General features: G+C 37.1%; 1 protein-coding gene across 2 annotated transcripts; it reads right to left on the bottom strand.

Moving 5' to 3' along the window:
• Nucleotides 1-1,360: 1,360 nt before the first annotated feature.
• ubn2b (ubinuclein 2b) lies at nt 1,361-17,747 on the bottom strand. 2 transcript variants are annotated; one of them, XM_048199941.1, is made up of 15 exons: nt 17,174-17,747; nt 15,273-15,389; nt 15,058-15,159; nt 14,670-14,801; nt 13,062-13,159; nt 11,723-12,179; nt 10,331-10,401; nt 10,007-10,243; nt 8,087-8,197; nt 7,841-7,984; nt 7,717-7,767; nt 5,303-6,425; nt 4,244-4,439; nt 2,058-2,126; nt 1,361-1,939 (listed from the first exon to the last, which is right to left on the bottom strand). In XM_048199941.1, the coding sequence occupies exons 1-15, from the start codon at nt 17,441-17,443 to the stop codon at nt 1,893-1,895; spliced, it is 3,225 nt and encodes a 1,074-aa protein (XP_048055898.1). In that variant the 5' UTR covers nt 17,444-17,747; the 3' UTR covers nt 1,361-1,892. The 2 variants fall into 2 exon arrangements, with proteins under 2 accessions (XP_048055898.1, XP_048055908.1); XM_048199951.1 differs by lacking the exon at nt 2,058-2,126.
• Between the last annotated feature and the right edge of the window lie 210 nt (nt 17,748-17,957).

Raw genomic sequence — 17,957 nt, 5'->3', positions numbered from 1 at the left:
GCCATACTTTCTTGTTGGAACTCAACCTCTGAAATGATGCAGCTGAATCATGAAAGTGACATTTGCATTTTAAGATTGCAAATTAACTCTATTCAAAAAAAAAATAATAATAATAATAATAAAAAATAAAAAAACAATAATTTTCACAAAATATTCATGGTCCCCAGAATAATTTGTTGCGTGAATATCATGCAAAACCTGTGTATCAAAAGAAGGAAAACAGTGCTTTCATCTGCTCCTTTTTTTACTGGATATTCTTTACTCTATAAGGAGTTGAGTGATAGCGCCACCTACAGTATAACTGTGAAAACACGGAAAGCCGGAAAATTCTGTCAATGGCGGGGAAAAAGCTAAAAACATCAATAGCAGCTCTTATTTCTATATCCCTCGCAACTAGAATCAGTTCAAATTGATAAAATGTTTGTTGAACCTACTTAGTATTGTTTTATTTGTACTTGAACTGAATAAAATACAATTCTAAACATTTTAGACCAGAATCACTTGTAATGTACACTTAAAACATGCTTTCCAAAAGGAAAAAAGCATGGTAAAAAAAATCCCCCACTGGTAATAGTTTTTAATGTTGTTTTTATGTCTCTATGGCATTTTTAATATGCTTTACGACAAACCATGTGCAAATTTACAAGTCAACACCATTGCTGAGTATTTTGTCTTTAAAACTGCAGCGATCTAAAGACAGTTTCAAAAACACAGTTTGAAATCGCTGGTGTTTGTGACGTCACAAACTAGTGCGGGCGGGGATTAGCATTAACTATTAACTATGACCGATCTGAAGCAGGAGAGTCTCAAGAGAAGCCAGATTATCCCAGTACATTTTTGTTGACATGAAAAATCGGGTATATTTAGCAATATAGCGGGTGTATGATGTATATTACAATGATATGATGAACTATATGCCTTTCTCCATTCTGAGTTTGTGTAACATTAGCAACACATTATAAGCAGCTGTTTGATAAGTCAAGCAAAAGGCTAATCATATTATTTACTGTTGTGTCCGATGTTGTAAAGAGTGACACCATTGTGAAGCGTTTACCTCAGGAAAGTTGACCGAGTGGATCTCTGAGCTTGTGTGAGCAAGTGGAGGCGGGACTGATTAGCATATTCATTAATCCAAGTATATTAAATGAGGCAAGGGTGTAGAATTACATTCAAGCTATTTTAAGACATGACATTTTTTAAATGTCACTTTGGTGATCAAAGATTAGTTATAAGGTATAAAATTATACATTTAAATGACAATCTGGATTTAAACATGACAAAATGTGTTGAAAAAGCACAAATCAAATCAGCCAAAACGTACTAAACAAGCATCAAAAACATCAGACACACAAACACAGTCTTTTGCTAAGGCTTCTGCATTTTTATTTCGCACGTGTCCTGAAACGCAAGTAAACAAATCCTGAAAGTTCAAGTATATTACAATCGTCCCATTCCCGCCCACCGTCATTTGGTTTTCAGTTTGTTTCGACTTTAAAGGGGCGTTTCGTTCGTGAACAGCACCAGAGACACTGACCTACATGAGAGAGGGAGGAACACATTCACTCGCTCATGAATATTCAAACACTCGACACATTAAAAAAACCCATTTACAGAAGCTGCACGCTAATGAACATGCAAACACACACACACACACACACACGTGTTTCCCTCCCCGTCCACAGTGATTAGGTCTGTCTGTGTAAACATTGATACATATGTACAACTGACGCATTATTATTCAAATTTCTAATACATTATTCATGATATTCTGAGCATCGCTATTCAAACGCGTATAAAAACAGTTCCTGTCATTGGACAGCCAGCAGATCATGCATAAAAGTGGGCGGAGTCAGTCAGAACTGGATCAGCCAACAGTCGGGAGTTGTGTGATGTCATAAGGACTTCCTCTGCAAGTCTCCGCCCTGCGTTTGATTGACATCTGCACAGACAGAGAGAGCGGTTAGTCGTCGTACGCAACGCATCCTGACAGAAGATGATGAAGAAAGCGACAAACAGAAGACGCATGCAGCCAGCGGGAGGCGTCGGTCAGCGTTTACCTGAGAAAGCCAGCTGCAAGTGTGGCGGCAGAGCAGCCTGAGCCCCTGACATGAGACCCTTTAACACATCTGAGGAGAGACGGGACAGAGAGACACACACCGACACGCATGAGACGGATGGACAGAGAACGAGAGCCGTTCAATGGAGGAAATCAGATTCATGAGGAGCGAGAGGATGAAAAGCAGAAGATGAGCCACAAAAACACACCAGCAGCAACAAAAACACACACGACTGCAACTAACACGTACTTACATCGACTAAGTTCGTTAAGTAATTAGATATATTTTCCCAACAAACACAAAATCTGCTTCACATTGTAACCGTTAACATTTAAAACAATTTGTGCACACTAGCCAAGTTTCCATCCACTTTTGCTATCGACAGTGAATATGCATTAAAAAAAGATTATGAAATCTGCTATAAAAATGAATTAAATGGTGTGCATAATGACATCATCCCTAAAAAAAAAAAAATGCATTGTTGCATGTTTTGTATCGCAAAAAAAAAAAAAAAAAATCTGTGAGTCATTTTCATACATAATTAAGCATATAATCGCAAATTATCATATCTTTCACATCCCAAAATTATCTTACTATATTGTAGATTTAAAAAAAAAAAAAAAAAAAAAAAAAAAGAATTAGCATCAGAATAAATGTCCTGGATTTAACTTAAGATAACTCAAATGTTACTTAATACAACTTCACATTTTAAGTTGACTAAACTTAAAATTTTCAGGCAGCACAAACACTTGAAATAACATTTTTTAGTGTACAAAATGCAATTTGACTTTTTCATCTCTGGAACAAACCAATAAATTTTAACTTGTTATAGCCTAAAATAAAAGGAAGATCAAATTAATATGTATAATCAAGAAAAACATTAGAAAACTTACAAAAATAAAGATGAATGATGTTTCAGAGGTAATGCGTTTTTTTTTTTTACCAACAGTAATAAATTAATTTTATATACAATGAATATATGGTAAACATTTTGATGTGGTAATCCTTTTTTCAAAAAAAAAAAAAAAAAAAAAAAAAAATCCTTGGATGGAAACCTGGCTAATGTAAAATGGTTTAAATGTTTCAATGAGATTTTTCTCATTGTCAATGAGATTTTTTTCCGGCATTAAAATGAGCTTTTCACTGTACTTTAAAGTCGCATCACTGAACAAATTCGAAATTTGGAAATTTTCATGATTATTAAAGATTTTATCAATTCGTTATTGCAGCGATCACACATAAACACAAACACATATAGCGCGTCCAGTAGAAAAACGGACAAATCATTAAAACTAAGTGAATTCTGGAGATTTTACAGTATTTTAACTGCAGCAGTGTATATTAGATGCGACTGAAGGGCAAAGCTGAAAATCTTTTATTTCAAATGCACATTTTAACTAAGTTTTTGTTTACATCTGACTCCACTAACCCATGAGCTTAAATACTAGAGATTAATTCATTATTAGTATTAAGTAATTAATTAGTAATATTACTATTAGTAATAACTGGGTCATTTTCCAATTACTGGCTTTGGACAATATCTGTGTCTGCTTGACTGATTAGAAAACATGTTTATTCTGCTTGTGTCCGTTCTCAAATTTATCAATGCCAGAATATTGCTGATACAAATTATACATACAAAATTTAATTACATTTTTATTTATTTATTATAATATAATTTTTTAGTTTTTTAAATGTATTTTTTTTTATTTTTTATTATTTAACAGCATATCAGCAGCAAAGGCTATTTTCATGGCAAACTAGTCATTACAATAAACCTTCAATAAATCAAAAATACATTTTATACAATGTAACTTTTTTTTTTTTTTACAAATACAGTAAAAATAAAGCAATTATGCAAGCTTTTTCAGTTTAATATCTGATAGAAAATCTCATTTTAAAAAAAGTCCAATAAATAAATAAAACTGTTAAATTCTTCACCTATATATATATATATATATATATATATATATATATATATATATATATATATATATATATATATAAAATGTATATCAAGAACATTACAGCAGTAATAAACATGTTAGAAAAAAAACAAAAAAAAACAAAGCAGTGTCAATTCTTTGAGATCTAATAAAGTATGTAAAATTCACCTCTCTAAGAATTTTTAAATAATAATATATTTATTTGGCACGTCTCTAGTGTGTGTGTGAAGAGCGACTCACTCTGGGGAAGGTTGAACCCTGAGCTGCTGGGATTGGTCGAGCCACTGGTGGTCGCCGTGGAAACCACAGAGGAAGGAAGATTCAGCAGGTTTGGAAACTGGAACGGGAGAGAGACGGGAACCAGTCCTCCCAACATCCCGAAACCCAGAGGCAGAGACGGACCAGCCGAACTGAGCAGAGCACTGGGGGACGACACCTGCAGATGGGTAAAAAAACAATCCCCCATCATTATACTGTTTAACCCAATTTAGTGTTTTATAAAGACCTCGTCACTGTGTTAAAGCAACATCCCTATTCATCCCTCTGAAGAGTCCAATTCTCTTTTTTAATGTGAAAAACCTTGACAACTATAAAGAAACTGTAACACTGACAAAATAAGCAATAAAACCACCAAGTTGCCCAAGGAAAAAAAAAAATATATATAATAAAAACATTCATTAAAATTGTATTTTTGTTTAATAATAATAATAAAAAAAATATTATATAATTTTTGTAGAATTACACACATGCATATTCATTTTAATTAAGCATGAAAAATAATTAATAATATGTAAATTTTTATTCGCGATTAATCAATTTGACAACCAAAATTGCCTAAAATAAAAATTAAAAATGATAAAATATACATTCAATAAAAATGTTTAATTAAAGTATATATTAATTATGTATATTATATAATAATTCATTTAATTCGTTTCATTTTAATTAAACAAAAATACATTTAATGAATGTATTTTTTATTTTTTACTTAATTTTTAATCGATTAATCACAAATAAAAATGAATTAAAGCTAATTAATTATTTATAACGATTATATATTTAATGAAAAACATACATTCATACACACACACACACACACACACACATATACATATATATACATATATACATTTATACATTTATAAATTTTAAATAAGCATTACAAATTCATGAACTTAAATTTTTATTAGTGACTAATTGGTTTGAGAACCAAAGTTGCCTAAAAAAAATTTATTTTGTTTAAATGATTTCAATAAATTTCTAACATTTAATGAACATGTAGAATATGACCGGACAGACCTGTGAGAGCTGAGCTGTGGCTGTAGACACTGATGTGATTGTCTTCACCCCCTGATTAGCTCCACCCACTTGTCTGTGTCGCTGGCTGTGATTGGCCGTCCCTGTCACGGGCGACACACTGGTCACCGGCTGTTTGGCAACAGCTGTGGTTGTCGTGGCGAGGCTAGAGATGTTGTTGCCCTGAGATGAATTCTTCTGCCCCACGGGGGAGCTGTAACTGCCAGCGACGAACCCCGTGTGGAAGTTCGGGCCCTTGGAAGCATGCTGGTGCATGCTGGGTATCGAGGGCAGCCTGGAGACAGGCGAGGCGGTGGGCGTGAGCTTGATGATGGGCGAGCTGGGGTTGTTGGGTGATTTGGTGAGCGTGGCCTGCATGGGCGTGATGAACCCGGGTTTGGGCGGCTCGTGGGGCGGAAGTTTTTTGGTTTGCTGCATCAAGTGGAAAGGCTGAACGGATTTGACGTTTACAAGCGACGGCGAGGAAGTGGTGAGAAGTGCGCGCGACTGCGGCGTCGAGCTGTTATTGCTTGTTTTGATGAGACCCGTTGACATGGTGACCACCGTTTTTGCCGCCGGAACCTTTTGAGGGGCGTGAAGAGGCGATGATGTTGGAGGTGGGCGAGGCTTCGCCTGGGACACGACCATCTTAGTGGGCGGAGTCATTGTCGGTCGCTGGGCGGGAATAACCGAATGTCTCTGAACCTGCGTCAGGACGCTCACTCCTTTAATGACAGGAGATGCAGATGAAGAGGAGAGAATGCTGGGAGTAGGAGGTGGGGGTGGGGTGTTGGCACTCTTTTTGGCCAGGTGTGGAGACGCGTGCAGTGCTTGGGCCGGTTTGGGTGCATCAGCGGACGGCGGGCTGTCGGACTGCACCAGGCCTTTGGCGGCGCTGCTGAGCATGGCTAGAGCGTGAGAGATGGAGTCCAGCGACGGGGCCGTCAGGTCCTCGTCCAGAGAGTCCGACAGGCAGATGGGCTCCGACGGGGACGGCGCTCGCTGGACGGCAGGTGTGGACGCGGGAGGAGGGGTGGCGTCCACAGAGACGGGTGTCCGCTGGAGCACACCGCTGTCCTGAGGCTTGGGTTTGGCTTTCGGAGCAGGTAACATACGTTTCTTTACCCTAAAAAACAAATCAATGCAGTTTTAACTGTCAGACACTCAAATGACAACACATACAACATTTTACTTCGGTTTTAATTAAAATAAAAATTAAAAATATAGATAAAAAATACATTAAACATATTTTTTTTAATTAATATTTTATTATATATATAAATAAATTAAAATATATATATATTTGTAATGTCTATTTAAAATAAAATAAATACAACTACATTTTAATTATTTCTTTAAACATTAATATATTTTATTATTATAGACACTCAAACATTAATGACATATGGCTGCTCCCATTTTACTTCTGCTTTAATTAAATAAAAAATACAATTATTTATATATAAAAACATGAAATCCATTTTAAAATTAAAATATATATTTTAATAATTTAATGCTAAATTAAAATAAAAAAATAAATTATATTTTTTTAATGTTTAATGAAATAAAATAATTTAATATTCATTTTATCATTTGTTTATTATTGAAACTACAGCTCATAGGTTCACACTTTTTCATACTATGGCCCAAAGTTAAACTGAGGATTAGCTTCATTTGTCAACAGTTTACTGATGTTCTATATATTGTATATCATATATTTTACATATTCAGTATCAAATTAATTATTATTATTATAAAGCCATGACCATGCATAATATTAGTACTGTTCTTTTGCATATTATGTATTAATGACTATGTAATAAGCTGTAATTGTGAGCTGCAATTGTTGCAGACTCTTTCTCATTTTTTATTATTAGATATTTTTCAAACCTAACCATGGGTGTGTTTAAGAATTAGCCAACTAGCAGAAATAACTAGTTCTTAACATGAATGAATGAATCGCTTACAATAGATCTGTGAATGTGCACCAAGACTAATTTATGTGGACTGTAATGAATTAATCTAGATTCAGTTAATGTTTAAAAATAACCAGATGCCCAAGATAACAGCATTTTAAAGAAACACAATGCTAGTTGTTATATTAAATTATTAAAATTATGCGCATTTCCTTTAATACATGTTTTTGTTACATGTTATTCCCCTAAAATGATTAAATATCCCATATAATAATTCCCCACAAAGAAAAATCAATTCCAGTCCTAAATTGTGTCACATTATGAAAGTAAAATAAGCTGTGAATGCCATGTGATCTAATGAATCGCTCACAATAGATCTGTGAATGTGTGCTAAGAGAAGTAGGTCAGAATGATTTCATGTTGACTATAATGAATAAATCCAGATTCAGCATCTAGTTAGTGTTTAAAAATAACCATTTCCTCCAGAGAGGAGAAACTCACGTGTTTCCTGTGAGATGATTGTGAGCCATTCGGCTCTCTTTAAACAGCATCCTGAGAAACAGAGAGAAAGAGATGAAGTTTAGTCAATCAACATTATTCACCAGCCTTTGGTGCCGAAACCCACCTGGCCTGCATCCAGCCTTTGGGCCACAGCGGTTTGACCTCGGTCTCCATGAAGACCTTGAGGTAATCCTCGGGAGAGAGTGAACTCTGACCCTCCAGCTCGTAACAGCCCAGCTTCACCCGCACCAGATTACACAGCAGTGTCCTGCGCAAACACACACACACACACACACATCAAGCGTTCACTGAGGGTCTGTCTCATGACCATCACATTAGAGATCTGTGAGAGCTGACGTCTGACTTTCACCTGAGTTTGTCGTCCCACACAAATTTCTTCCTGGGTCCCATCACTCTTCTCCCTGGCTTCTCATCGTCTTCCTCCTCTGAGCCGTTTCTGTCGCCGTCTTCGGTGTGTTGCCTGCACAAACACACAACAGTAAACACACGGCGGTCTCTTTACGTATTCATTCGGACCTGTTTTTCTCATCCAGTGGGCCTCAAGATGACTTGATTTATTTTTTCGATTATGGGAATTTATGTAAATTGACATCCCCAAATTAAAGATGCAAAAGTATCACAGAATGATCCCACGTGACACGTGTAAGTGTTTTGGAACTATAGGAACACTACAGGAAATGTAATGTATTATTAAATGAAAATCCTGACCTTTGCCATTGGTCTTCTAGGGCCCTATGATTTCCGTGGACGGAATCGCGGAATCCAGTCATAAAAACAGAATTTTGTATACAACGCGGAATGTCACGGAATTCCTCAAATTTTTGATGAATGAATTAAAAGCAGGTCAGCACACTTAAATCAAATCGTGATATAGACTAGTGTCCGTGAACATTAAACCTCAAAAAGAATATTTAGATATGAATCCTGCATACTTGTGTGCCTCTGAAATGAACGACGTGGAAGCGCGGTTTCATTTACCTCTCACACACACACGTACGTTTTCGTCCTCTGTTGCCTCACTATATGAGGAAATTAATGCACAAAATTCATCCCCAGAGCCGCTCTGAAAGTCACTTCATCAGCATTTAACCGTTTTGTTTGAGAAAAATACCATCATAAACACAGAGAAACTCAAAGCTCTAGGCAACCCGTCAAAATAAAAGTCTTGACAGAAACATTAGTGTTGTACAGTAGAATTTAGATAAATTAATTGAATAATAAATTATTAAAACTAGATTTTTAAAAAGGAGAAATCTCAGTTTTTATTCCATGTTTTAATTTTAACATTAAAGATCTGTTGTGCAGCACATTGTTTGACAAAAAAGTTTAATTTCATGATTAAAAGATAAATGAAATGGTGTGCGTTCATTTGATTGCCAGAAAAATTGAAATGCACAACAGAATTTCTGGGGAAAAAAATAAAAAAATAAATAAAAATACATTTTTAATTAATAATTGTTTTTAAGAAGTCCATTAATTAGAAATGTTTTTTGTTAAACTTTTAATAAATTGTTGGTAAATTAGACAAGTTTCATTATTTCAATTAATAAAACATGCTTTTTGGTTACTAAAATTTAATTTAACCATTAAAATGGAGTAAAAAAAAAAAAAAAAAAAAAAAAAAAAAATGGAAAAAATGGAATTTGGGAAGAAATAAAACGGATTTCATAGGGCCCTAGTCTTCAAGTCTACATGACGTGCGTTTTGTGCGACTGTTAGTGCTGCAGTTCACTCCAGAAAAAAAAGCACACAAGTTGGGAGAAATCAAGATTAACAAAAACGTGACAAAATACAATTCATGTACCTTGTTCTCTGATGTGAATATATTTGTCGTAACAAGAAGTTCACATTTGTCAGCTGTCATTCTGACTGTCAACAGACAAACGGAGGTCCAGAGATATTTGACTCAGTGAAGAGAGCACACGGATCATGTCTGTCTCGGGTCGGGTTTTGCATTTAAAGAAATAATTTATGCACCTTGGGTTCGGGCAAGAAGTGATTCTGGTCAGGTACAGATTTTAGGACCCGAGAAGACCTCTACAACATGTGTCACATGGGATTATTCTGTGATACTTGTGCATCTTTTTTTAAAAGCTTGATGCTGATGGCTATTCACAGCTATTATAATGATGAGCGCGAGCAGGACATTTTTTTTTAAATTCTTTGTGCTCCATGAAAGAAAGAAAAGCATACGGCATTAGACCACCACCAGGGTGAACTATCCCTTTAATAAATATTTTAATCCTTACTCAGTACTCCAGTTTCTTACTTGGCAACTTTGGCCATGCAGTCCATGTTGTATCGTGCGATCTGCTCCGGCATGACGCTGCACACGGCCAGCTTGAGTTTGAGCAGCGGGTTCCGCAGCCGGTCGTCCTGAATATTCAGACTCAGCTTCTTCAGCCGCTTCAGCAGAGCCTCTTTATTACACGGCACAAACGCCTCCAGATGAGAGTAGACGGCAGCGCGCACAGTCGCAGGCTGTTCCTGCACCTGCAGCTCGATACTGCAGACACACAGAGAGAGAGAAAGAGTGAGCTGATCGAACCAACAAGAGATGCTGGGAATGAAAACAACGGCCAAATTAACTCACTCCAGCAGGATGTTGTTCATGTCCAGCGTGAAAAACTTCTTCCTGCCCTCCATATCAAACTGACGAGACGCCTGAGAGACAAACAAGCAGTTAACAACAGCTCAAATGTAATTTAATGCCATACCAGCTACCACAGCTGCCTTCATGAAGACAAACAGGTTAAGAAAAATTTATCAAAATATGAAAAGAAAAACCAAAAGAAAACAAAATTTACATTTTCCATAAAATGCACGATATATCAGCCGACTCCGGCCAATATATGTTCATTTTTAGTGTTATTATCAGCCCAATAAGAAAATTTGGCCGATTTATTAAAGCCAATAAATAATGGATTATATAATCTACATAAAATTATAATAACACCAGTACGGTAATATAATGTTGTGAATTATTTGTGCACCCGTGTTTTAGCGCGTTGTTACAGGAAGAGCTTTTATCCACAATGGAGTTACACCTTCATGATAAGTTTACTTGTGCATTCGCAGCCTTTGTTTTGTAATATTATGTTTATTTTGTGTAGATATATATGAATTATCTCACATAGGATGTGTTTGGTTATGAATTAATGCAAACAGTGATCGTCTTTAGATTTAGAGCATGCTCTCTCCTCTGTGCTTCTGCGTTCTCAGTAACTAATAGTGTACGGCCATCTCCCAGAAGTTATTGTTTATAAATATGCTTCACTTCATCGCTTCACTTCAGAAGGCCTTTATTAACCCCCTGGAGCTGTATGGATTACTTTTATGATGGATGGATGCACTTTTTTGGGGCTTTATGGATAAAATAAAGTCCAGTCCTAAATTTTCCAGTTGAATATCCTGTTTCATATCATTACGAAAGTAAAATAAGTAGCGAATGTCATGGCATGTTGACTTGAAAAGATTAAAGACACATCCCATCACATCTGTAAACACATATACTGCAGCGTTTTATAACCTGACTTGTAGAATTACTCACTTTTTTAATACACACCAGTAACAAAACAGCATCTTCTGATTCACTGACACTGTTTTACCCTGTTCTCCACAGACCTCCATCTCTCTAACCTTCCACTCTTCCTGTTCTCACTGTTCTCTGTCTATTTTCTCTCTATCATGTTGATCTTCTCTTCCTCCTACTCCTGTCTCTATCTCGTCTCCTCCTCTCTCTCCTTCACTCTCTCTCTTTCCACTGGAATCTGTCTGGAAAGAAATGACACACACAGAGCAACTACACATCCATAAAGTTACTAAAGATCAATAATGAAAACTGTTGAGAACGAGTCATGAAATGTCTCGCTTTGTTTACGTACATGCAGACGGACGCAAAGTTAAAAATAGTTCAGCTTTTCATACTGCATCTCAAGAGTTTTGATGCAACTAAATGCATGTGGATATAACCGTCAGCACTCACCGCCCGCAGGTCCTCTATGCGTTTGATAAGCGGGGCAGGAAGGCTGTTGGGAAGGGGCGGCGGCGGCATCAAGCCCGTCTTCTGCACTCGTCCCGCGGCCCCTGCCTTCTGGGTGCCGTTCTCGCTCTGCCCGGGACTGGACGGTTGAGGAGAGTCCAGCAGCCCGAAGTCCAGATCGCCCATCAGCTCCTGCAGCATGTCGTTCTCCGTTCCTCCGCCCAGCAGTGACATCATCGCCGGGTCAGCGGTCAGGTCGGCCATGGACAGGTCGCTGCTGGGGGCGACGGCGGCAGCAGCGTTGGGTGGAGCGCGAACGAGCTTGACGGCAGACGCCGGGTTCTTCTTGCGGATCTCCTCTTTCTCGCGGGTGAAGCGGCGGATCATGGCCGCCAGAGACAGAGAGTCCTTCATCAGCTTCTTCCTCTTCTTCTTCTCCGGCCGGTTCAGAGCCGACACACTATCAGAAAGAGAAACGGAGAGGAACAAAATTGTTGTCAAACATAATACCGTTCAAAAGTTTGGGATCAGTAAGACAATTTATGCTTTTATTTATTAAATTGATTAAAAAGACAACTATAAATGTTACAAAAGATTTTCCCGGTTTCCACAAAAATATGAAGCAGCACAACTGTTTTCAACACTGATAATAATCAGAAATGTTTCTTGAGCATCAAATCATAAAATTAGGACGATTTCTGAAGGATCATGTGACACTGAAGACTGGAGTAATGATGCTGAAAATTCAGCTTTGATCACAGGAATAAACTATATTTTAAAGTATATTAAAATAGAAAACAGCTATTTTAAATTGTAAAAATTTTTCACAATTTTACTGATTTTATTGTATTTTTGATCAAAAAAATGCGACCTTGGTGAGCAGAAGAGACTTCATTAAAAACATTTTTTTTAAATCTCACCGACCCCTGTGTTTGAGTCTATATGTGCTTCCCACAGAAAAAAAAATACAGATTTGGAACTACAATTGTTTAAAATTATACCATGTTCACAAACAAATCAATATAATATACAGGCTTACGACATATTTCTTTAAACATTCATGACGAAACTCAAATACTCTCAAAGACCCAGAACTGTCCCATCGGCAGCAAATGAAACACAAACAGGCCATTCACACAGAACATTAAACATGTGAGACGAGGCAGAGCTGAGGAAAAGAAAAGGCATCAGGGTCTCGAAATGCTTTCTTTTAAAGTTGAACTTCGTTTAATTTGACACAGCATCTTAAAAAAGCAGCGAGATGTGGTGAAACGCTCAAAGACGTCCACCTTGTACTTGTTTACACAGAAACCGTGAAACACAAAAACGTGTCTGAACTCACCCTGGTTTGGGTACTTTGAATTTCCTGGGTTTCTTCTCCTCCAGGCTGCCGTCCTGCTTCTTTTTCCTTTTTTTAATCACCCGCTCCTCTCCATCTTTCTGTGAATCAACGTCAAGAACATCAGCTCAGTCCTCATTCACAGACCCAAAAAATCTCTAATAAAAATCCCTCGGTATATAAAAGACAGAAATGTACCACTAATTAGAACAGCATGACTTGGTCAAAAAGTCATATTGTTATTATTAAAGGGTTAGTTCATCCAAAAATTAAATTTCTGTCATTAATTACTCACCCTCATGGCGTTCCACACCTGTAAGACCTTCGTTCATCTTCAGAAAACAAATTAAGATATTTTTGATGAAATCTGATGGCTCAGTGAGGCCTGCATCTCCACCACTTTCAAACCCCAGAAAAGGACTAAAGACATATTTAAAACAGTTCATGTGACTACAGTGGCTCAACCTTAATGTTATGAAGCGACAAGAATATTTTTTGAGTGCCATAAAAAAAATATCTAGTGATGGGCGATTTCAAATCACTGCTTCATGAAGCTTTACGAATCTTTTGTTTCGAATCAGTGGTTCGGAGCATATCAAACTGACAAAATCACAAACCATTATGAAACCATTTTGAAACATTTTGAAACATTTAAGATGTAACAATGTCTCATCTACTGAAATCACATGACTTTGGTAATTTGATATGCGCTCCGTAATACTCATTCAAAACAAAACATTCGTAAAGCTTCAAAGCTTCATGAAGCAGTGTTTTGAAATCGCCCATCACTAGATATTGTTGAATAAAGTCGCTATTTTGTTTTTTGTTTTTTTCCACACACAAAATATTCTTGTCACTTCATAACATTAAGGTTGAGCCACTGTAGTCACATGAACTGTTTTAAATATGTCTTTAGTAGCTTTCTGGGAATCTGAAAGTGTTAATTATCTTGCTGTCAGCGGAGGCCTCACTGAGCCATCGGATTTTATCAAAAATATCTTAATTTGTGTTCTGAAGATGAATTAAGTTCTTGCGGGTGTGGAATGACATGAGGGTGAGTAATTAATGACAGAATTTTCATTTTTACGTGAACTAACCCTTTAACTGCAGTTTGAACTGTGATATGATAAAATGCACCAAAAATTATCTGCATGTTATGGCTGATGATCAAAAAAATAGGTCAAATCTAAGCTACTTTGTTAAAAAAGAAAATGAAAACAGTAAAAACCACTGCAATATGCACCCAGCAGCTCTCAATGAAATGCACTTTAACATGTTCAATGAGCTTTTTTGATAGTACTAGATGATCATCTAAACCTTAAAATAGGTTGAAACAAGTTAAATATCCGATTATGCCAAATACCAATATATATAAAACTGCCAATATAGTGCGCATCCTTAACAGCTGCGGCTTGAATATTAATGCCGATTAAATGTGATTATTGTGACTAAAATTGTGATTTGAAAGAAAAAATTAACATCTTCTACTGTATACTTGGATGTTAAAGCTAAAACAACATGCTGAAATCCTGGCTGTGCTAAAGCGTACACTTCCTCCGCAGCATGTGCTCAGTCTGCTATGACAGCGGGGGTGAGGGTGCAGATGATCACCTTGAAGTGATTGGAGTCTTTCCCTCCGTCCTCTCCCTCTGATTCAGACGCGGCCCTGAACTGAAGCGTGCCGGTGTTGATGTAGAAACCGCCGAGTTTAGTGGTCAGAGACGCAGGAACCAGTTCGTCGTACTGCAGAGACACAACAGACATGATATAGAGTCAAACAAATATAGTCTATACATTTACCAGAAAAACACTTTAATACATATTTGGATAAGGAAGAAGGGTCAGAATGGACTTCAAAGTAGTTTTTGGTCAATTAGGAGATGACGTGCATGTGTCTGAATTCACTCGTTTACCCATTCATTATGTATCGAAAGGTAATTGAGAGCATTTCAGGAGATAATCAGTGGTGAGGATCGATGACGCTCTCTATCATACTCACGGCCTCAGAGTTGTCGATAAACGGATCGGTTTCATCATAGCCGTAACCGATATCGATGAGATCCTGCATTCGGTCTCGTCGCTTCTTCTTAACAGTGTTTCCCTGAGACGATTATACACTGATCTCAACATACAGCCAATAAAACATCCCGCATTATTTAACGTCTCGTGATTAAGATTAAACGTTTTGACAGACGTCAGTAAAAGAAAACATACATATTTGCTCTCAAATTTCCTGGCGAGAGCCTCGACCTCTTGCCGTTCTTTGTCTTCGTCTGCAAACGGGTCGCTGGGGTCCAGAGCAGGTTTGAGTCCTTGAGGAGCTTTCCTCACCTTCAGGAGCAAATGAAACCGGTCAGACAGAGCCAATCGAATCATTTACATGCAAACAGATACAGAGTTATACATAAGAGGTTGTTCGATCCAACTAAAGAATATATACATAACACTTATCAATGTGCAATATATACATTTCAATAATCGGATGCGATATACGCATGTGCAGTATTTGTACAGATTTTAAAGTGTAGCAGATATTGACATTAAAGGAAAATAATCATCGAAACTAGACACATGCCGATATTCGGTAATACGATATCACGATAATGAATATACACAATATTGTTACCGTGGGCACCTCAAAATACTGTGAATACTTAATTATTACGAATTATTCTAATTTTTATATTACAATTTAAGAATATTTTACCCATCAACCGTATAAAATACACAACACTGCTGTATGCGGCGTCAAAGAGGCACTATGTAAACAAACCCAACATGCATGAGAAGCACATGGCAGAACGAGTGAAGGAGACGCGCTGAACAAAAGTGCACGTTCACTCTCTGACAGCAGAGGGTGTGTATGCGACAGCAGAAATGCAGTGGTTACCCCGGAAACCCCATAAACAAAGCAGCTGCGCTACTACAGTATTTAAAATGCTTCAAACAGCCATTTAATTTTTTGTATTTGCAATGTTGTTCATCACAGCACCAAATACTTCATACTTAAAGACTTGATAGGTTATTTATTTTCAAACTTAAGCATTTTTATATTTTAATATTGACTACAACATGCCCTATAATGATTGAAAATGTTGTGATTATTTGTTATTGTTCAGTAACACTCGATGACCTAAGGCTTCATTAGTTAACATGTTAATTTATTATTACCAAACTGACAATGAAAAATACTTTTATTATAGCATTTAAAATGGCATTCATTAATCTTAGTTAATGTAAATTTCTAGTTAATGTTTATTAACATTACTAAAGTCAAAAGTGGTAATTATTATTTGATGGACCTAAAACTAACAATGATCTGTTGTATTTTTTAACTATTATTAACAAAAAAAAAATACCTTCCGTATCAAATGTAGCTATTGCTCATTTTTAATCTTAGTTAATGCATTAAATAACGTTTAAATAATGAGACCTTATATAGTTTTACCTGTTGTTCTTTATAATTATTTTGCACTTTAATCTGTTTGAAACATTTTACTTTATAATTTGTGTACTGCGTTATTGTATTTAAATGATCAGATGTTCTTTTTTTTTTTTGTTATAAGAAAAATAGTTCTTAAACCGGTTATACTGACAACACTTTTTTTGCAACTTATTTCAATATTGTGATAATACAGTATACCGTAATAAAAGCTTCAGCAGTTAATCGCAATATGAAAATTTGTTACCGTCACATGCCAAATACAAACCAATAAACAAACATTTATATTTCACTAATTCAATTTTTTCACAAAAAATGAGGAGAGCTTCTAAACAAAAAAAAACCATAACGTAATAACCTTTATCATTACCAGCTCAGATATTGAACTACTAAACCACCATCACTAATCTCAATCCGGCTGCTGATGTAGTTACTTTTATAATTAATTAACAACACCTCATTTTACATTTGACAGGTTCAGTGATTATGGAGAAAGATATTTAATAACCACACAATAGTTATTTATGTCAGCCTTGGATATTGCTATGGTTAATATAAAGTATTGAATAAAAATAAAGTTTAATCTAAAGTATCTTTCGGTCTGTTTACTATAGGTTCGGTTCACATGCACGAGTCTGGGCTCGAACCCACAACCGTTCCCCGCTGATCTCACCTGAAGGCTGGCGTGGATCAGCTCGCCGTAGTTGAACTCCGCTGATTTCTGTTCATTCGGTTCTGACAGGCTCAGGTTCAGGCGGACGGTGCGTTTGGGTTCTCCGGGATCCGTTGCCGGTTTCCCGGCACCGAACACCCCGCCGGTGGCGACACCGGGACTCGGTTCATTCTCTTCGTCCTCCCGTCGGCGTTTCTTTGACTCGGTCGCCGCTGGTGTGGTGCTATACGAGGCGAGGGTGACGAACGGGACTTTTCTCGGGTCAGCCATTGGACTCTCCGGTTCTGCTCGAGCCCGAACACACACGCGCGTGCACGCGCGCGCCGCTGACTGTTAGCTTGAGCTAAAATTAGCACTCACACTATTAAACAAGAGTTTAATTCTGACACTAAACGAAATGAAGTCCGTTTTAAATTGTATAATATTTCATCACAGCATTCGAGTAGAATCCGTTTCATTTAGTCGATTGTAAAAGTAGTTTTTGTTTGTCTCTGTGAAATCTCGGCAGCATATGTAGCGGCCATTTTCGATAGCATAAATACAGGATGAGGCGGTGGGGTCACTGATCATGCGCAGTGCGCGCGATGCTGGAGCAGGACCAATCAGAAGTCCCTCAGCACTTTAGGGCCCGCCCACTTCACAGACTCCAGCGGGAGAGGGTGGAGCCGCTTCCGTGCGCGCTGACCGCGGGAGATTCAGAACCGCACACTGGTGTGATTCATCCCAGAGAATCGAATCTTTTGCGGGAAAGGTTCACAAAAAGACTCGTTCAGAATTCAGTCTA

Source organism: Megalobrama amblycephala, linkage group LG1 (genome assembly GCF_018812025.1).
Source record: "Megalobrama amblycephala isolate DHTTF-2021 linkage group LG1, ASM1881202v1, whole genome shotgun sequence".
Classification (NCBI taxonomy): Eukaryota; Metazoa; Chordata; class Actinopteri; order Cypriniformes; family Xenocyprididae; genus Megalobrama; species Megalobrama amblycephala.
The sequence above is the reverse complement of the archived record's forward strand: the minus strand, read 5'-3'. Positions and strand labels throughout refer to the sequence as shown.